The 11,657-nt window shown below is 45.9% G+C and overlaps 1 protein-coding gene across 2 annotated transcripts in view; it reads left to right on the top strand.

The window, feature by feature from the left end:
• Nucleotides 1-11,657, top strand: part of TRAPPC10 (trafficking protein particle complex subunit 10) — a 100,419-nt gene continuing 88,762 nt past the window's right edge. The window contains exon 1 of one of the 2 annotated variants that reach the window (XM_017888736.1): nt 1-153. In XM_017888736.1, the coding sequence (XP_017744225.1) occupies nt 87-153 (67 nt within the window). In that variant the 5' untranslated portion in view covers nt 1-86. Of the gene's footprint in view, nt 154-421; nt 448-11,657 lie in introns of those variants that run through there. The other variant, XM_017888737.1, reaches the window with a different exon arrangement.

Raw genomic sequence — 11,657 nt, 5'->3', positions numbered from 1 at the left:
CTCAGGCTCGGGCTCGGGCTGGGCCCGGCGCGGCCTCGGGGCTGCCCATGGGGCGCGGGGGGCCGGGCCGGTGACGCCGGACGCCCATGGACGCCTCTGAGGAGCCGCTGCCGCCGGTGATCTACACCATGGAGAACAAGCCCATCGTCACCTGTGAGTGTCCGGAGGCGGGGAGGGCGCGGCGGTCGTTGGGCGGGCACGGGCCCCGGCCGTCATGCACCCGGCGCCCCCAGACCTTCAGTCCCCGGCGCGCTCCGGGCTGGGCCGCTTCCTGGAGGTGTGACCGGGGCTGCGGCTGAGGCGGGGCCCTCCGACTTTTCGGTGACGCCCTCTGACCTTCCCGCCGGGCGACCTCTGACCCCTGGGGGCGCCCTGCGAGCCGGCTGCAGTTGGAGCCAGTGGAACCCGGCGGACTCTGCCTGGGACTGGCGCGCTCCGGCGTCGAGGGTGAGGAGAGGGGGCTGCTGCGGCTCCGTCCCGCCCCCGTTGAGCCGCGCACCCGGGACCTGGGGGCCCCGGGCTTTTCCGCCGGGCGGTTTTCCTTGCGGGCCCCCTTTCCCCGATTCTAGGGAAGTCCTTCGGGGCTCGCAGAGTTGCAAGCGTTGGTGAAGCAGGAACAGTTTGTTGCGGGGTGAAGCGTCAGGCAGAGCCGCCAGGACTGCTTTGCCTCCTTGACGCTTCCCTGCCGCGCACTCAAACCATTTTACGGATGAGAAAGCCGAGGCTCGGGCGCTTATGCAAGCAGCTCCCCATGAACGGCCTCCCGCTCGAGTCTACACTAGGGACACCCGGTGCCTCTTGGGTGTCCTGTCCTCCCCCCACCCCTCCTTTAATGCATACACAAAGGAACTATTTTCTGTTAGAGGAAAATATTCGCTAAATTTTACAAGTGTGACTCCAGAGTTAAATACGGTTAAGAACAGTGAGCCTATGAAATGTTGGCTGGCTTTTTGGTGACTTGCAGAGAGCTGTTTCAAACTATTACGATTTTTGACCTTTGACAGTATTCTGTATTTTCATGCGTGTATGCAGTTAGTTTTTTTCTAATTGCCTTTCATGCTTTGAAAGGAAGCACTCCTTATTGCAAAATCTGGATGCCAAGGCCACAGTAGACTGTATGTCGTGAGAACTCCTGTTTCCTTCTCGCTCTGTCAGTGGGGATGCACCTGCTATGTTCCTTCCTGTTAGATCCCTGAGAAACTGTATATGTAAGGTTGAATTTTGTTGCTTCAGCTTTAGATGATAGACTTCTTTCTTTCCTTCCTTTTGCTTTATTTTTTTCTCTTCCCCTCTCCCTCTTTTTTTTCTACAGAGACCTAGACGAGATAATAGACTTTTCTTAGGGAAGTGGACTGTGTCTCATTTAAAATTGGAGACTTGCATAGTTCAGCAGTAGCTGTCTTTTTTCCTTCCCAGAGTGTTTGTGAACTGGAGGTCTTTCATACTAAGTTTCACTGTCTTCCAAATGTTGAACGTTTTTCTCCTGAAGTGCTGTGCACATTGTGAGTGCTGGATACTTATTAATTGCCTGTATGGACATCCACGCATCTAATTATATCTTCTACCTCCCAGCTTGCTTACATTTCAATAGCAATATGTATTTATAGGCATTATGTAAATACATTTCTGAGGAGAAAGTTCCTAAGTTCTATTAGATTCAACCGTAACTAAAGGGGTAAAATTTGTTATCTCGATAGTCAAGTGTTGGAGATATTTAATGTTTAGTTTTGTACCTGCGTGCATCAGGGACAGCTAAAGGATGCAGTTTTCTTTCTTACAGATTTATTGGATTGTCATCTTGGTGGAGGTTTTTTTCCTGTGTTTTGAGCAGCAGAGTGAATGGTTTTTTGTGTTTTTTTTCTTATTCTTTGAGTTGGAGTCTTGCTCTGTCACCCAGGCTGGAGTGCAGTGGCGTGATCTTGGCTCACTGCAACCTCTGCCTCCCGGGTTCAAGCGATTCTCCTGCCTCGGCCTCCCGAGTAGGTGGGATTACAGGCGCACGCGGCCACGCCCAACTGAGTTTTTTTTTTTTTTTTTTCCCCAGTAGAGACAGAGTTTCACCATGTTGGTCAGGCGGGTGTCGAACTCCTGGCCTTGGGTTATCCACCTGCTCAGCCTTCCGAAGTGCTGGGATTACAGGTGTGAGCCACCACCCTCGGCCTCCAGCAGCATAGTGAGTGTTAATCTCTGCGCGGATACTACACTGTCTTAGAAGGTGCAAACTGTCATTCATTGGAGTCTCAGAAGAGAAAGGGGCTTCGGTAGACTTTCAAAGTTAACTTGAAAAATGATCACTTTAAACGTGAAGGTTTTTTTGAAAAAGCTGACTTCATATTTCACACTTGAAATTATGTTGTGGTATATCTGGGACTGAAGCTTTAGGAAGCACTTGGCCTGGTTTCACTTCATACCTTCATCTTGCTCCCGTCTTTCAGCTATACATGTTTTGAAAGAAGGTAGTATAAACAGTTGCTTTCAAGAAATCCACCCAGAGGCTAATTAACTCTTAACTTTTATTATTATATACGTAGTTCTCTCAGCAACATTTTGTTTTCAAAACATTTTAATTTTTTTTTTTGAGACGAAGTCTCGTTGCCGAGGCTGGAGTGCAGTGATGTGATCTCGGCTCACTGCAAGCTCCGCCTCCTGGGTTCACGCCTTTCTCCTGCGTCAGCCTCCCAAGTAGCCGGAACTACGAGCCCCCACCACCACGCCTGGCTACTTTTTTGTATTTTTAGTAGACACGGGGTTTCACCGTGTTAGCCAGGATGGTCTTGATCTGCTGACCTCATGATCCGCCCGCCTCGGCCTCCCAAAGTGCTGGGATTACAGGCGTGAGCCACTGCGCCTGGCCAAAAATCTTTTTAATTCTCACTTGAAATGTTACTACCTCAGATCTGTTCATTTTAAAATGAAAGTAGAGTTTATGCATGTTGTTGAATTTTTTTTTTTATAGAATGTCTAATATTTTACTTCAGTGAAAATGCATTCTGCTTAGACCTTTCTGGGAAGAATATAGAATGTAACTGGTTCAGGTGAATTTAAAAACTGTTTATAGGTAGGGATAGAAGAATGAAAAGTTCCCAAAGATTAAGGGTAACTAGATTAGATTATTACTTTAAAACCTAGCTGATTATTTTGCTTCATTTTATTATTATTGTTTTTAGAGATGGGGTCTCGCTCTTTCACCTAGGCTGGAATGCAGTGGCATGGTCATAGCCAACTGCAGCCTTGCTGGGCTCAAGTGGTCCCCTCCCTTAGCCTGCCAGTAGGCAGCACTACAGGTAGGACCCACCTCACCGGCCTGAATTATTTTAATAACATTTTGAAGCTCTCCAAATGGCTTTTTTTTTCCTTCCTGGGACAGAGTCTTGTTCTGTTCCCCAGACTGGAGAGCAGTGGTGTGATACTGGCTCACTGCAGCCTCTTCCTCCCAGGTTCAGTCGATTCTCCTGCCTTGGCCTCCTAATGAGCTGGGACTACAGGGGCACACCACCAAGTCCAGCTAATATTTGTATTTTAATAGAGATACGGTTTCACCATGTTGGCCAGGCAGGTCTTGAACTCCTGACCTCCTGTGATCTGCCCGCCTTGTCCTCCCAAAGTGCTGGGATTACAGGCATGCGCCACTGCATCTGGCCTTAAATATTTTAGTAGACTTTAGCCGTGACTAAACCTCCTGCTCCTGTGAAGAGGGACTACCTCAGCAGAGGCCTTCTTAAACTCAGAGCTAGTTAAAGCTTGTAAATACGGAAGCGTGTATGTGAAATGTGCGGGGATGGGAGCTGAACAGTTAGTGGAATTAATGCTTTGACTGAATCATAGCAGTGGGAAAACCTGTAGTATAATTTATTAATCATGAAAAATGCCTGGCGAAACTGAAACATCCAGCAGATCCATTTGGTCTAAATTTAAATTTTAGCGTAGATTTTTTTTCAGCCACAGGGTCAGTTTTCTGTTTTGAAATAAGGACTTGGGTTTCTGGCCCAAGGGTGTATGAGGAAAGACATGTTCCTTTTCCAGCTATCTCATTCAGTTAGTGACAAAGTTAATGTAATTCCAGTGATTTGTGGCTTTGCTTTGTTGACTGTCATCATATCTACAATAGCACATACCTGTTATTACCTTGGAATTGAATAGTATCTGAACAATAATAGTGCCCTCTCTCTAGATAATCTGTTTTCACTAGTCACATCTATTGCCTGTTTCTTTTTTCTGACTCTCTGTGTTTGGGGTTCCAGGTCCGATATTAGAAACTTTTAAAGGGGAAAACAGGCAACAGAGATGAGCAGATTTGTAGAGCTTCGTATCTGGTTGGACTTTGGGATTTTCCCCTGTAGGTTAAAGTTTTTAAATTTGCACATTGAAATTTTCTACTAAACCTGAAAGTGTGGTGCTTGTGATTTAACTACCACCAGTTTTACTACCAGAAAAGTCACTTGAAATGTCTGTTTAAATGGGTGAACATATTATAAATGCAGATCTTGTTCCATGTTGAATTCTCAAGGCAATGTTGAACCAAAGCTTGAAAAGTAGGAGGAACATTCTCCTTAGGAAACCTCAGTTGTCACATAGAGTATATATTTGGAGGCAGGGACTAAAGGCACTAACAAATGTGCTTACTATGTCATTTCTACCCGAGCATGGTTAAAAACCATTCCATCTTGTATGCATGACCTCGGTTCTTGCATACTTTCACAGACCCTCAGCTGTGAAACGGGTAGAGTACCAACCTCATCGGGTTGAGAAGGGGTGTGTAAAGCACTCAGGAGAGTGTCAGGATTATATCAGTGTGCAAAAAAAGTTACTAAGGAGAGATTCCTCAATTTTCTCTATTCACAATGCTTTTAGTGTCTCAGTAATTTTTTTCATGGCACCTCTAGACTAAAAGGAATACTTAAAAATTCCATTTATTAAGTAGTTAGGTTCCAGTAATTTATTAAATATTATGTACTCACAGGGGCTGTTTGAAAAAAATATATACATTAGTTGGAAGAAAAAAATATTTTCATCATTCTTCCTAACCACAGCAGTGTGCTACGGGAGGGCAGGCCCGGCAGCAGCTCTGTGGCGCCTCTCACTTGGGGGTCGGATTGGATGCTGCTGCTCCCTTAGATTTTTTTTTTTTTTTGTCCTTTTTGGTGGTACTTGCTTTTCATCAGAGCAGCCACCCTGTTTTGCGATGATAATGATGTCATTGAAAGAAGTGGAGCTCTGATCTGATGTTGACTCTGTGAATTCCTTATGTGGGGTTCCTACACCACAAACATTGCTGTTTCCTCATGAATTTGAAATATCTCTTGGTGCCCCTCTGACTGCGTAGTGTGTGGGAAGTCTAGATACACGGTTAGGGAACCCGTGCTGTTAGTGTTATTAGCCCAACTCCAGGGTGGATTTGAACTGATACTTTAGAAGTGAAAAGCTTCCTTTCTTTTCAGCTCACGTGCCTAGTTTTCTACAAGATGTGTTTCTGAAGAGTTTATAGTAAGTTCTGGCTTATGCAAATGAAATGGAAAGGTCTGATTTTTTTTTTTTTCTTAAGTGCTGATGAATCTCTGAAATAATCAAGTATGATGCAGCTTAGGCAACATAGGGAATTCCTGTGTCTACAAAAATAAAAATAAAAAAGTTAACCAGGTATGGTGGTGTGCGCCTGTACTTCCAGCTACTTGGGAGGCTGAAGTGGGAGGATCGCTTGGACCTGGGAGGTCGAGGCTGCAGTGATCTGTGATTGTACCTCACACTGCAACCTGGGTGACAGAGCAAGATCTGGTCTCAAAAAAAAAAAAAAGGCTGGGCGCAGTGACTCACGCCCGTAATCCCAGCACTTTGGGAGGCCAAGGTGGGCGGATTGCGTTGCAAGGTCAAGGGATTGAGACCATCCTGGCCAACATGGTGAAACCCCATCTATACTAAAAATACAAACATTAGCTGGGCGTTGTGGCGGGTGCCTATAGTCCCAGCTACTTGGGAGGCTGAGGCAGGAGAATCGCTTGAACCTGGGAAGTGGAGGTTGCAGTGAGCCGAGATCATGCCTCTAGCCTGGCGACGGAGTGAGACTCCATCTCAAAAAAAAAAAAAAAGTATGACGGGCATAACACGTGAGCCAGTCTTTCCTTAGAGAGTTTTTACTGTGCTTCCACCAGAGGCCTGCCAGCTGACAGTGTGATTGTGTGGCTCACCCTGGCTGAAAGCTGGTTATATCTTTTAGTGGAAATACAAGTAACTGACTTGAGGATTTTTTGTCTTAGAAAAGCGTGTTGCCAGTTGAGAGAGTGTCTTCACTGGAGTCGCATGCTTTAGTGTGTAAGTGTGTGGTCTCAGAAGGTCGCACACTGATCTCCAAGCACTGAACTTCCCACCCCCGTGCTCCACCTCTGGATCCGGTGGCTTTAGATCTAGAGTTACAGACCAGCAATGGCAGAAGACTGCAGGGTCTTTTTTTTTTTTTTAAGACGTGGTCTCACTCTGTCACCCAGGCTGGAGTGCAGTGGCATGATCTTGGCTCACCATGGCCTTGACTTCCTGGGGTGAGGTGATTCTCCCGCCTCAACCTCCTGAGTAGCTGCTTGTGCGCCACCATGCCCAGTTAATTGTTTGTATTTTTAGTAGAGATGGGGTTTCACCATGTTGCCCAGGCAGGTCTTGAACTCCTGGACTCAAGTGATCTGCCCTCCTTGGCCTCCCAAAGTGCTGGGATTACAGGCATAAGCCACTGCGCCCAGACAGCTGCAGGGTCTTAAAACAGTCAAAACATTCCCGCCTCAGTGCCTGCCTCTGTGGTTGAGTTTGCCTCAGAGCCCCCTTTGGCTTCCTCTCCTGTGTCTCACCTTCTGTCTTTCTTCCTCAAATCTTTCCTCTATCTGCTCTTAACATCAATTTCAAATATAGTCACAGTATTTTGGCCTTAGAGAATATTTGTTTTTAAATTAAAAGTCGATAACCTTGGAGTCATTTGTGACTCCTTTTTTCTCTCACAACTGACATTATCTTTGAAATCTATCTAGAATCCAGCTATATATAGGGCCTGCCTGGATAATCTGGGATCATCACATCTTGAGCTCCTGAACTTAATTAAGTCTGCAAAGACCCCTTTCCCGAATAAGATGACATTCACAGGTTTTGAGGGTTAGGACGTCGTGGGGCGCCATGCCACCTGCTGCACCAGTCTGTGTTAGCTACCAAGCGCGCAGTGGCCGGCATCCACCGAGCGTCTGTGGTTTTAGATAGCCGTGTCTGTCTGTGGAGGTTTGTCCTTCCTGTACTCCTGACCAAGGGAATGTTATCTTGACATTTTGGGCTTTGGAGTTCTAGATGTGGATACAAGGTGGGGTGACCCCTGAGAAAAAGTCCAACCTCTTCTGTACTCTCTCTCTTATGTGGCTTTTGGACATTTTTACCTGGCGTTTCATTTCTGAATGTTATTTTAGGCCTGTGTTTGCAAATTTTTTTTTTCTTTTTAAACAGTGACCAGGGACCATTGTATTGACATTTTTCTTATTTTTAACTGAGATCTGTTAGCAGTTTGAAGCCATTGTATACATTTCAGAGTTAGCTGGGCGTGGCAGTGCATACCTCTAGTCCTAGCTGCTTGGGAGACAGGCCAGAGGATCGCTTGAGCCCAGGAATTTGAGGGTGTGGTGAGCAATGTTTGTGCCACTTCACTCCAGTCTGGGCAACAGGGTGAGACCCTGTCTCAAAAAAAAAAAAAAAAACAACAAAAAAAACAATTTCAGGGTTGAAATTTGTCAGTGGGTTGAAATGACAGTGCCATTTGTCGGCACTGTCAGTTCACCTAGACCAGTCAGCAAACTCTAAACATCCAGGTTGATGAGAAGGGCCGACAGAAGTCGTTTTGAAGTTGAGGAGCTGAGGGCTGGTGTTGCTGTGACTGGCCATGATCTGTGTAACTGTTTAGTAGCACAGCTTGGACCAGTATTAGCATGTCTGATGACTCCTGCTTTACCGAGGACTCAGGGAGGCAGACACCATCTGTTCACATGGAAGCAGGGAGGTTTGTCCCTAAAATTATGCCTCTGAGAAAGCCTTTGCCATATAATTAAATAAAAATGTCACTTTAGCATTCTAAGAATTGAGTAAGTCAACTATACACTAGAAATTTTTAGCATAGTCTTACTCATTCCAAAATTAAATTCCTATTCTGAGAACTTGATACCCAGCACTGTCTTTGCTTCTCCTGTAGTCTGTTGTATCCTTTGGGGATCCTGGGTGGTCTAGCGTGGAGTATGGAGGAGTTGGGCTGTTTTCGTCGGTGAGCAGACATTACAGAGCACGTGTTACATGCCTGTTACTGCTGAAGGTGATTGGGTTATGTCAGAGAGCAAAGATCCCAACCCTTTGAGAGTTTACGTTCTAGCAAGAAGAGATAGATGGACAATAGACAAATTATGTTAGGTGACAAGTGCTGTGGAAAAAAGAAAAGGATAAGGGAAACGGAAGAGCTGTAACATTTCACATATTTTATTAGAAAAGTTTGCAATATGTATAAAGGTAGACAGAATATTATGAACAGATCCTAGAAACCTTTCACCCGACTTGAACAGTTAGGTGAATTGCCCAGTCTTGCTTCTCTATACCCCTCATTCTCCGCAGTCTTGTATTACTTTGAAGCAAATCTCAGACATGTAATTTATCCACAAATGGATGTTATGGACTGAACATTTGTGTCCCTTCCTACACACTGAAGCCCTGACTCCCAGTGTGCTAAGAATAGGAGTTGGGCCTTTGAGAAGTACCAGGGTTAGATTAGGTTCAGGAGGGTGGGCCCTTTATTATGGGATTAGATGAGGAAGAGTGAGAGGACACCTCCCCCTTGAAACAGGGAAAGACCGCCTGAGGATAACAACGAGGAAGTGGCTGGCTGCAGTCTGTGACACAGGCCTCCCCAGAAACTGAATCTACTGACATCTTGATCTCGGGCTTCTTGGCCTACAGAGCTATGAGAAAATACATTGCAATTTATTTTTTTCTTTCATAGGGTCTTTCAGAGAAAAAAAAATCTGTTTTCTAAGCCACCCAGTCTATGGCATTTTTTTTGTTTTTTAAAATTTTTTTATTTCTTTTTTTTTTCTCTTTCATGGTATTTTTTAATTCCACCTAAAACATTTCTTTCTTTCTTTTTTTTGTTTTTGAGATGGAGTTTTGCTCTTGTTGCCCAGGCTGGAGTGCAGTGGCACAATTTTGGCTGACTGCAACCTCCGCCTCTTGGGTTCAAGCAACTCTCCTGCCTCAGCTTCCCAAGTGGCTGGGATTACAGGCACATGCCACCACGCCTGGCTAATTTTTTTTTTTTTTAGATAGAGTTTCACTTTTGTTGCCCAGGCTGGAGTGCAGTGGCGCAATCTCGGCTCACCGCAGCATCCGCCTCCCAGGTTCGAGCAGTTCTCCTGCCTCAGCCTCCCGAGTAGCTGGGATTACAGGCATGTGCCACCACGCCCAGCTAATTTTTATTTTTTTTACAAAGATGGGGTTTGTTAGTAGAGATGGGGTTTCTCTATGTTGGTCAGGCTGGTCTCGAACCAGGTGATCCACCTTTGCCTCCCATAGTGCTGGGATTACAGGTGTGAGCCACGATGCCCGGCCCTAAAATGTTTCTTTTTTTTTTTTGAGACGGAGTCTCGCTCTGTCACCCAAGCTGGAGTGCACTGGCCAGATCTCAGCTCGCTGCAAGCTCCGCCTCCCGGGTTCATGCCATTCTCCTGCCTCAGCCTCCTGAGTAGCTGGGACTACAGGCGCCCGCCACCTCGCCCGGCTAGTTTTTTGTATTTTTTAGTAGAGACGGGGTTTCACCGTGTTAGCCAGGATGGTCTCGATCTCCTGACCTTGTGATCCGCCCGCCTCGGCCTCCCAAAGTGCTGGGATTACAGGCTTGAGCCACCGCGTCCGGCCAAAATGTTTCTTAATACCAAATATTCAGTGTTTAAGTTTCCAGTGCGTCTTAAATGTCTATTTTTAAAACTGTTTGAATTAGTATCCAAATGCGGTTTTTAGATAAATCCTTTACGTCTCCTAAAATCTCTGTGTTCCCTCTGTCTCTTGTTTTTTCTTTATAACTTGATGAACCTGGCTCGTTCGTCCCGAAGAGGACCCACTGCCTAGACTTTGGTAGTTGGAGCTGGAGGCTGGGTCAGCTTCAGGCTGGATTTTTTGTTTAGACAGGTCTGTTTCACGAGTGGTGGTGGTCTTCCAGCAGGTACGTGATGTCTGATTGCCTCTCCTTTTGGAAATTGGCAACCATTTATTTTCACATCACTAATTCCCTAAAGTTTGCAAAATGGTGATATTCTCATTTCCCTGTTTCTTTTTCACTTATTAGCTGAACTATTTCTGTGAAAAATGCATGTGTGTACACATATGTGCACACATGTACATGCATTCATTTACAGTCATTGGTTACCCAGTGGTACAGTGAGGCATTATATACTCGATTCTTTCCCTTTATGTAACCATTTTCTTTTTTTTTTTTTTTTTTGAGATGGAGTCTCGCTCTGTCGCCCAGGCTGGAGTGCAGTGGCCGGATCTCAGCTCACTGCAAGCTCCGCCTCCCGGGTTTATGCCATTCTCCTGCCTCAGCCTCCCGAGTAGCTGGGACTACAGGCGCCGCCACCTCGCCCGGCTAGTTTTTTTGTATTTTAGTAGAGACGGGGTTTCACCGTGTTAGCCAGGATGGTCTCGATCTCCTGACCTCGTGATCCGCCCGCCTCGGCCTCCCAAAGTGCTGGGATGACAGGCGTGAGCCCCCGCGCCCGGCCCCTGTGTAACCATTTTCAAAGCGAGTTGGTTCGCTGGCGCCCTTCAGAGGGGATCAGTTGGCATGCTTTGTGGCTCGTTCATTGCGGCTGTGAACTTAATCATTACTCACACACTTGGTGTGTTTCAGTCCATTGCACTGTTGCCTCATCGGCGAGCAGGTTGCTCTCCCTTTGGCCAGGGAGAGTCTCATTTCATGTTGGGGTCTAAGATGGAGGCGTCTTTGTCAGATTCTCTCCTATCTAGCATGAAAGATGTTCTGGGCTCGTTTTGTACATTTAATGCCTGATCTGCGCTTAGCAATCGTCAGGGAGCCCTGATTCCTTTTAGTGAAAAATAGTGTTTCAAAACCATAGTCTGCAAGCTTAGGCTCCTAGTTGCTGTGAGGCCTTTTCAATGGACAGAGCTAGGAATAGCTGTAGGAATTTTTGTTTTTTGTTTTTGTTTTGAGACAGGCTCTTACTCTGTTGCCCATGCTGTAGTGCAATGGCACGTTCTCGGCTCGCTTCAACCTCTGCCTCCCGGATTCAAGAGATTCTTGTGCCTCAAATTCCCGAGTAGTGAGTAGCTGGGATTACAGATGCATGCCACCATATCTGGCTAATTTTTATATTTTTAGTAGAGACAGGGTCTCACCGTGTTGGCCAAGCTGGTCTCAAATTCCCGACCTCAGGTGGTCCACCCACCTTGGCCTCCCAAAGCATTGGGATTACAGGTGTGAGCCACACTGCACTGGTCTAGGAATTGTTCTTTGTTTGTTTTTTGTATTTTTAAGATAAAATACATCATAAGTTCACTCTTTTTGGTGAAAACTCAGAGCTGCGGGGTTTTAATTAACAGCTCCGTCCTCTGTGTTTTCTGTTTTCCATACTGAAAATCCTAATTCT

Source organism: Rhinopithecus bieti, unplaced genomic scaffold (genome assembly GCF_001698545.2).
Source record: "Rhinopithecus bieti isolate Rb0 unplaced genomic scaffold, ASM169854v2 scaffold_18153, whole genome shotgun sequence".
Classification (NCBI taxonomy): Eukaryota; Metazoa; Chordata; class Mammalia; order Primates; family Cercopithecidae; genus Rhinopithecus; species Rhinopithecus bieti.
The sequence above is the reverse complement of the archived record's forward strand: the minus strand, read 5'-3'. Positions and strand labels throughout refer to the sequence as shown.